Source organism: Dendronephthya gigantea, unplaced genomic scaffold (genome assembly GCF_004324835.1).
Source record: "Dendronephthya gigantea isolate DGI-Jeju-01 unplaced genomic scaffold, DenGig_1.0 000074F, whole genome shotgun sequence".
Taxonomy (NCBI): Eukaryota; Metazoa; Cnidaria; class Anthozoa; order Malacalcyonacea; family Nephtheidae; genus Dendronephthya; species Dendronephthya gigantea.
The window spans coordinates 505,606-514,816 of NW_021163084.1; the positions used below are offsets into that span (position 1 = coordinate 505,606).

At 41.4% G+C, this 9,211-nt stretch overlaps 1 protein-coding gene across 1 annotated transcript; it reads right to left on the minus strand.

The window, feature by feature from the left end:
- Positions 1 to 7,685: 7,685 nt before the first annotated feature.
- LOC114531714 lies at positions 7,686 to 8,200 on the minus strand. The gene is made up of 2 exons (XM_028553325.1): positions 8,100 to 8,200; positions 7,686 to 7,975 (listed from the first exon to the last, which is right to left on the minus strand). The coding sequence occupies exons 1-2, from the start codon at positions 8,197 to 8,199 to the stop codon at positions 7,686 to 7,688; spliced, it is 390 nt and encodes a 129-aa protein (XP_028409126.1). The 5' UTR covers position 8,200.
- Positions 8,201 to 9,211: the final 1,011 nt, after the last annotated feature.

The following is a 9,211-nucleotide window of genomic DNA, read 5'->3' on the forward strand; positions in this document are numbered from 1 at the left end:
TTGTGAGGACGCTGGAACACTTTTTCATATGTGGACGTTGGAATTTTTTGTTGACGCTGGAACTCTTTTGTGTGGACACTGGCACTCTTTTGTGTTTACGCTGGAAATCTTTTATGAGGTCGCTGGAAATCCTTTGTCTTGACGCTGGAACTCTTCTGTGAGGACGCTAGAACTCTTTTATGTGAACGCTGGAACTTTTCTGTGTTTATGTTGGAACTCTTTTGTGTGGTCGCTGGAACAATTTCCTTTGTCACGCCGCTAGAACTCTTTTGTGACCACGCTGGAACTCATTTGTGTTGATGCTGGAACTCTTTCGTGTGGACGCTGGGGCTCTTTTTTGTTTACGCTGGAACTTTTTTGTGAGGACGCTAGAACTCCTTTGTGTTGATGCTGGAACTCTTTTGCGAGGACGCTGGAACTCTTTTGTGTTGACGCTGGAACTCTCTTGTGAGGACACTGGAACTCTTTTGTGAGGACGCTGGAACTCATTTTGTAAGGACGCTGGAACTCCTTTGTGTTGATGCTGGAACTGTTTTGTGAGGTCGCTGGAGCTCTTTTGTGTGCACGCTGGAACTCCTTTTTGTTGACGCTGGAAATCCTTTGTGTTTACGCTAGAACTCTTTTGTGAGGACGCTGGAACTCCTTTATGTTGACACTGGAACTCTTTTGTGGGGACGCTGGAACTCCTTTGTGTTGACGCTAGAACTCTTTTGTGAGGACGCTGGAACTCCTTTATGTTGACACTGGAACACTTTTGTGGGGACGCTGGAACTCCTTTATATTGACGCGGAAACTCTTTTGTGAGAACGCTGGAACTCCTTTATCTTGACACTGGAACTCTTTTGTGGGGACGCTGGAACTCCTTCATATTGACGCTGAAACTCTTTTGTGGGGACGCTGGAACTCCTTTGTGTTGACACTGGAACTCTTTTGTGGGAACGCTGGAACTCCTTTATATTGACACTGGAACTCTTTTGTGGGGACACAGGAACTCCTTTATATTGACGCTGGAACTCTTTTGCGTGGACGCTGGAACTCTTTTCTTTGGACTTTGGAAGTCTTTTGTTTGGACGTTGGAACTCGTTTCTGTGAACGCTGGAACTCTTTTGTGCGGACGCCGGAATTCTTTAGCGTGTTAAAATTTGAACTCTTAGTGTTGATGTTGGAACTTTTTTGTGGACGCTGGAGGACGTTTGCATGTGTGGATCTTGGAGTTTTTTACGTGGAACTCTTTTGTGAGGACGCTGGAACTCCTTTGTGTTAACGCTGGAACTCTTTTGTGTGGATGCTGGAACTCTTTTTTGAGCACGTTGGAACTCTTATTTGTTGACGTTGGAACTTTTTCTGTAGACGCTGCAACGCTGGAATTCTTTTGCGTGGACGCAGGAACTCTTGTGTTGACATTGGAACTCTTTTGTGTTGACCATGGAACTCTTTTGTGTTCACGTTGGAACTCTTTTTTGTTCACGTTGGAGCTCTTTTGTGTGGACGCTAGAACTCCTTTTCGTGGACGCTGGAACTCTTGTGCTGACGCTGGAACTCTTTTCTGTGGACGCTGCTACGCTGGAACTCTTTTGTATGGACGCTGAAACTCTTTTTTGAGCACGTTGGAACTCTTATTTGTTGACGTTGGAACTCTTTTCTGTAGACGCTGCAACGCTGGAACTCTTTTGCGTGGACGCAGGAACTCTTTTGCGTGGACGCAGGAACTCTTTTGTGTTGACGTTGGAACTCTTTTGTGTTGACCATGGAACTCTTTTGTGTTCACGTTTGAACTCTTTTTTGTTCACGTTGGAACTCTTTTGTGTGGACGCTAGAACTCCTTTTCGCGGACGCTTGAACTCTTTTTGGCTGACGCTGAAACTCTTGTTTTCATGTTGCAACTCTTTCGTTAAGAAGTTGGAACTCTTATTTTGTTCACGTTAGAAGTCTTTAGTGTTGACGTTGGAAGTTCTTTCTGTGGACGCTGCCACGCCGTAACTCTTTTACGTTGACGCTGGATCTTTTATTTGTTCACGTTGGAACTCTTTTGTGTTGACGCTGGAACTCTTTTGTGTTGACGTTGGAACTCTTTTGTGTGGACGTTTGAACTCTTTTGTGTGAATGCTGGAACTCTTTTTTGTTGACGCTGGAACTCATTTGTGTTGATGTTTGAACTCTTTTGTGTGGATGCTAGAACTCTTTTTTGTTGACACTGGAACTCTTTTATGTTGACGTTAGAACTCTTTTGTGTTCACGTGGGAACTCTTTTGTGTTGCCGCTGGAATTATTTTTGTTGACGCTGTAACTCTTTTGTTTTGACGTTGGAACTCTTTTGTGTTGACCATGGAACTCTTTTGTGTTCATGTTGGAACTCTTTTTTGTTCGCGTTGGAACTCGTTTGTGTGGACGCTAGAACTCCTTTTTGTGGACGCTGGAGCTCATTTGTGTTGATGTTGGAACTCTTTTTTGTGGATGCTGGAACTCTTCTTTGTTGACGCATGAACTCTTTTGTGTAGACATTGGAACTCTTTTGTGTTCACGTTGGAACTCTTTTGTGTTCACGCTGGAAGTCTTTTTTTGTTGACGTTGGAACCCTTTTGTGTGGACGCTGGAACTCCTTTTCGTGGACGCTGGAACTCTTTTGTGCTGACGCTGGAACTCTTTTGAGTGGACGCTAGAACTACTTTTCGCGGACGCTTTAACTCTTCTTGGTTGACGCTGAAACTCTTTTGTTTTCATGTTGCAACTCTTTTGTGTGGACGTTAGAATTTTTTTAGTGGACGCTGGAACTCTTTCGTGAGGACGTTGGAACTCTTATTTGTTCACGTTAGAAGTCTTTAGTGTTGACGTTGGAAGTCTTTTTTGTGGATACTGCCACGCCGGAACTCTTTTAAGTTGACGCTGGATCTCTTATTTGTTGACGTTGGAACTCCTTTGTGTTGACGTTGGAACTCCTTTCTGTGGACGCTGCCACGCTGGAACTCTTTTGTGTGGACCCTGGAACTTTTTTTTTGAGCACGTTGGAACTCTTATTTATTGACGTTTGAACTCTTTTCTATAGACGCTGCCAAGCTGGAACTCTTTTGCGTGGACGCTGGAACTCTTTTGCTTTTGTGGACGCTGGAGCTTATTTGTGTTGATGTTGGAACTCTTTTGTGCGGACGCTAGGACTCTTTTTTGTGGATGCTGGAATTCTTTTGTGTGAACGTTGAAATTCTTTTTTGTTGACGCTGGAACTCTTTTGTGTTCACGTTGGAACTCTTTTGTGTTAACGTTGGAACTCTTTTGTGTGGACGCTTGAACTCTTTTGTGTGAACGCTGGAACTCTTTTTTGTTGACGCTGGAACTCATTTGTGTTGATGTTGGAACTCTTTTGTGTGGACGTTAGAACTCTTCTTTGTTGACGCTGGAACTCTTTTATGTTGACGTTGGAACTCTTTTCTGCTGACCATAGAACTCTTTTGTGTTCACGTTGGAACTCTTTTTTGTTCATGTTGGAACTGTTTTGTGTGGACATTGGAACTTTTTTCTGTTCACGTTGGAACTCTTTTGAGTTGACCATGGAACTCTTTTCTGTTCACGTTGGAAGTCTTTTTTGTTCACGTTGCAACTCTTTTGTGTGGACTCTTTTCGTGGACGCTGGAACTCTTTTGTGCTGACGCTGGAACTCTTTTGTGTTGACCTTGGAACTCTTTTGTGTTGAAGGTGGAACTCTTTTTTGTTGTCGGTGGAACATTTTTGTGTTCACGTTGGAACTCACGTTGGAGATCCTTTCTGTTGACGTTGGAACCTTTTTGTGAGGACGCTGGAACTCTTTTGTAATGACGTTGGAACTTTTTTTTGTTGACGCTGGAACACTTTTATGTTGATATTAGAACTGTTTGTGTAAACGCTGGAGCTCTTTTTTTTTCACGGAACTCTTTTTTTTTGACGGTGGAACTCTTTTGTGTTCACGTTGGAAATCTTGTGATAACTTTGGAGCTCCTTTCTATTGACGTTGGAACCTTTTTGTGAGGACGCTGGAACTGTTTTTTGTTCATGCTGGAACTCTTTTGTGTTGACGCTTGAACTCTTTTTGGTTCACGGTGGAACTCTTTTGTGTTCATGTTGGAACTCTTTTGTGTTCACGTTGGAAATCTTGTGATAACTTTGGAGCTCCTTTCTATTGACGTTGGAACCTTTTTGTGAGGACGCTGGAACTGTTTTTTGTTCATGCTGGAACTCTTTTGTGTTGACGCTTGAACTCTTTTTGGTTCACGGTGGAACTCTTTTGTGTTCATGTTGGAACTCTTTTGTGTCGACGCTGAAATTCTTTCGTGAGGACGTTGGAACTCTTTTTTGTTGACGTTGGAACTCCTTTGTGTTGATTTTCGAACTCTTTTTTTTTGACGCTGCCTCGCAGGAACTCTTTTGCGTGTACGCTGGATCTCTTTTTTGTGGAGGCTTGAACTCTTTTGTGAGCACGTTGGAACTCTTTTTTGTGGACGCTGGAACTATTTTGTGTAAACGCTGGAACTCTTTTGTGTTTAAAGTAGAACTCTTTTTTGTTCACGTTGGAACTCTTTTGTGTTCACGTTGGAACTCTTTTGTGTTCACGTTGGAACTGTTTTTTGTGGACGCATGAACTCTTTCCTGTGGACGCTGAAACTCTTTTGTGTTGACGTTGGAACTCTTTTTTGTTGAAGTTGGAACTCTTTTATGTTAACGTTGGAACTCGTTTGTGTGAACGCAGGAACTCTTTTCTGTTGACTTTGGAACTCTTTTTTGTTGACGTTGGAACTCATTTATGTTGACGTTGGAACTCGTTAGTGTGGACGCTGGAACTCTTTTGTAATGACGGTGGAACTCTTTTATGTTGAAGGTGGAACTCTTTTGTGTTGACGTTGGAACTCTTTTGTGTTCACGTTGGAACTGTTTTTTGTGGACGCTGCAACTTTTTCCTTTGGGCGCTGAAACGCTTTTGTGTTGACGTTGGAACTCTTCTTTTTTGACGCTGGAACTCTTTTATGTTGATATTAGAACTGTTTGTGGGAACGTTGGAACTCTTTTGTGTTGAAGGTGGAACTCTTTTTTGTTCACGTTGGAACTCTTTTGTGTTGCCTGTGGAACTTTTTTGTGTTCACGTTGGAACTATTTTTTGTTGACGCTTGAACTCTTTCCTGTGGACGCTGAAACTCTTTCCTGTGGACGCTAAAACGCTTTTGTGTTGACTTTGGAACTCTTTTTTGTTCACTTTGGAACTCTTTTATGTGGACGCTGGAACTCTTTTGTGAGCACCTTGGAACTCTTATTTGTTGACGTTGGAAGTCCTTACTGTAGACGCTGCCACGCTGGAACTCTTTTGCGTTGACGCTGGAACTCTTTTTTGTTGAAGTTGCAACTCTTTGTGGAGGCTTGAACTCTTTTGTGTTCACTTTGGAATTCTTTTGTGTGGACGCTAGAACTCTTTTTCGCGGTCGCCGGGACTGTGTTTTGTGGACGCCGGAACTCTTTTGTAATGACAGTAGAACTCTTTTATGTTGAAGGTTGAACTCTTTTGTGTTGACGTTGGAAGTCTTTTGTTTTTACGATCGAACTGTTTTTTGTGGACGCTGGAACTTTTTCCTTTGGACGCTGAAACGCTTTTGTGTTCACGTTCGAACTCTTTTTTGTTGACGCTGGAACTCTTTTATGTTGATGTTAAAACTGTTTGTGTGAACGTTGGAACTCTTTTGTGTTCACGTTGGAACTTTTTTGTGTTCACGTTAGAACTCTTTTTTGTTGAAGGTGGAACATTCTGATGTTCACGTTGGAACTCTGGTCAGAACGTTGGAGCTTCTTTCTGTTGACGTTGGAACCTTTTTGTGAGGATGCTGGAACACTTTTGTGTTCACGTTGGAACTTTTTTTGTGGACGCGGAACTTTTTCCTGTAGACGCTGAAACTCTTTTGTGTTGACGTTTGAACTCGTTTTTGTTGACGCTTGGACTCTTTTATGTTGATGTTAGAACTGTTTATGTGAACGCTGGAACTCTTTCGTGTTGACGTTGGAACTTATTTTTGTTGAAGGTGGAACATTTTTGTGTTCACGTTGGAACTCTTGTCCGAACGTTGGAGCTTCTTTCTGTTGACGTTGTAACCTTTTTGCGAGGACTCTGGAACTCTTTTGTGAGCACCTTTGAACTCGTATTTGTTGACGTTGGAAGTCCTTTCTGTAGACGCTGCCACGCTGGAACTCTTTTGCGTTGACGCTGGAACTCTTTTTTGTTGATGTTGCAACTCTTTTGTGTGGAAGCTTGAACTCTTTTGTGTTCACTTTGGAACTCTTTTGTGTGGACGCTAGAACTCTTTTTCGCGGTCGCCGGAACTCTGTTTTTTGGACGCCGGAACTCTTGTGTGTTGAAATTGGAACTCTTTTGTGTTGACGTTGTAACTCTTTTGTGTTGACGTTGGAAGTCTTTTGTGTTTACGTTTGAACTGTTTTTTTTGGACGCTGGAACTTTTTCCTTTGGACGCTGAAACGCTTTTGTGTTCACGTTCGAACTCTTTTTTGTTGACGCTGGAACTCGTTTATGTTGATGTTAGAACTGTTTGTGTGAACGTTGGAACTCTTTTGTGTTCACGTTGGAACTTTTTTGTGTTCACGTTAGAACTCTTTTTTGTTGAAGGTGGAACATTCTGATGTTCACGTTAGAACTCTGGTCAGAACGTTGGAGCTTCTTTCTGTTGACGTTGGAACCTTTTTGTGAGGATGCTGGAACACTTTTGTGTTCACGTTGGAACTTTTTTTTGTGGACGCGGAACTTTTTCCTGTAGACGCTGAAACGCTTTTGTGTTGACGTTTGAACTCGTTTTTGTTGACGCTGGGACTCTTTTATGTTGATGTTAGAACTGTTTATGTGAACGCTGGAACTCTTTCGTGTTGACGTTGGAACTTATTTTTGTTGAAGGTGGAACATTTTTGTGTTCACGTTGGAACTCTTGTCCGAACGTTGGAGCTTCTTTCTGTTGACGTTGTAACCTTTTTGCGAGGACTCTGGAACTCTTTTGTGTTGACGTTGGAACTTTTTTTCGTTGACGCTGGAACTCTTTTATGTTGATATTAGAACTGTTTGTTTAAACGCAGGAACTCTTTTTTTTTATGGTGGAACTCTTTTGTGTTCACGTTGGAGCTCTTGTGAGAACGTTGGAGCTCTTTTCTATTGACGTTGGAACCTTTTTGTAAGGACGCTGGAACTCTTTTGTGTTGATTTTGGAATTGGTTTGTTTGGATGCTGGAACTCTTTTTTGTTGGCGCTGAAAGTCTTTTGGGTGGACGCTTGAACTCTTTTTGGTTCACAGTGGAGCTCGTTTGTGTTCACGTTGTAACTCTTTTTTGTTGACCTTGGAACTCTTTTCTGTGGACGCTATCACGCTGGAACTCTTTTGTGTGAACGCTGGAACTCATTTGTGTTGATGTTGGAACTCGTTTGTGTGGACGCTCGTAATCTTTTGTGTTGACGCTTGAACTCTTTTATGTTGATGTTGGAACTGTTTTGTGTGGACGTTGGAACTGATGTTTGGTCGTTGCAGGAATTTTTGTGTTTGGAGGTTGAAATTCTTGTTAATGGACGTTTGAAGTTTTGTGTGTGTACGATGGTATTTTTGTGTTTTTCGTAGAAAGTTTTTTTTTATTTTGTGAGTTGATGCTAAATCTTGTGAATTCGGTGTTGTGTTTTGAGAGGTTTATTGGCTTCTTGTGGCGGAAGCGTTTTTTTTCTTGTAAAGATCACTTGGTGTAACTGCTGCGATGTTTTGCTCTTCTGAAGAAGTTGCTTTTGATTTTCTTTTTCCATTCGTTGTTTTTTTTAAGAATTTGAATTTGGAGGTCTTGTGTTTGGTCGTTGTTTCCTCGTTTTCGTTGGGATCGTCGATCTTTTTTGGCTGTTTAATTTTTTTCACTTTGGTTTTTCCATGTTTCCAAAACTGGGACCATTTACTTGTTTTCGTTGTACTTGTCTCCGCTGAAGATGACGCTATGAAATTAATAATCACTTGTGAAATGTTTAGCCGTGAGTTGTGAAACTAACCGCAGCATCTGATATGTATGTAATAGAAGAAATTGAGCTCACTTTCTTACGCCTGAAATACGGTGTTTACCTTCTCCATCTGCTTTCTCCATCTGCTTGTATTCATCATCTGGTTCAATGGATGGAACCTCTCTGGAGTTGATGTCACTTGACGTTGTTCCTTGAAACATTTTGTAGATATCAGATGGTTTCTTCATTGGACAAGGTTCAGGATTTACTGAGTCGTGGCCTGTAGTCGAATCACATAAAGGGTTGATCTTTCTGTGTTTTCGTTTCATTTTCCTTGAACATTTCTTCTTTATGACTTTGAAATCTTCTTCAGCAAGCTGAAGTGATTGTAAAGGACCCAGGTTAATAGAACTTTCAATGGCGAGCGATATTTTATTAAGTAAAGTAAAAGTTTGGTAATCAGGTTTTCTTGTGTTGGAAAAAGTATCCTTTGCATGCTTGATTGGTTTCTCTTACCTCACAAAGAGATTCTGCGACATTTTTTTGGACGTTTGAGTCGGAACTCTCTGCATTGACATATTGTCCTGTTTTCGCAAGCTTTTGTGCAGGCGTGTCAGAAATGCCCGACTTTAATTTTAATAGTTTTTCCTTTCTTTCGTTGTCTTCTTTTGCCCACTGACGACACTCGAAAGCAATTTCTGAAGCTGGATGGATATAAGAGAAATTGTATTATTAATGAGCAGTGGCCGGTTGTATAAAAACTTCGTTAACTTTAATTATGATCATCGCTAATCACTGTAGTTAATTCCTTAACTATAATTAGTTAACTCCACGAATTAATAACTGGGTTGCACAAAACCTAGTTTGTCGGATGATTAACCAATCACGTGGTTAACTTGCGTGGAGCTTGTGTGGGGTTGTTAAACAAAGAAATAGCATGAAGTATCTAGAAATTATTCACCGCTGTTATCGATTTTGAGCAAGACTGTGGACTCGTATTTTAAACAATTGACAGTATTTTGATCAGCGATTTTGATAAAAAAATATTCGAAAAATACAATAAAACCACAGGCGGCTCAGAACTGATCTCGCTAATCTCGCTAATCTCGCTGACCTCGCACGACGCTCATGTTGTCTGAACAGTCTTATATTTATGACAAGGTAGGCAACTCTCACGCCAAATAAGCTAAAAACGCACGGTGGTTAACTCGAACACCTTCACAAAAACCGAAA

Bases quoted from the DNA above. Each gene is read 5' to 3' on its own strand.
- LOC114531714 (XM_028553325.1), bottom strand. From the start codon at position 8,199: ATGTTTCAAGGAACAACGTCAAGTGACATCAACTCCAGAGAGGTTCCA. The intron at 7,976-8,099 runs GTAAACACCGTA...TTAATTTCATAG, and splicing joins GGAGAAAGCAGATGGAGAAG to CGTCATCTTCAGCGGAGACA.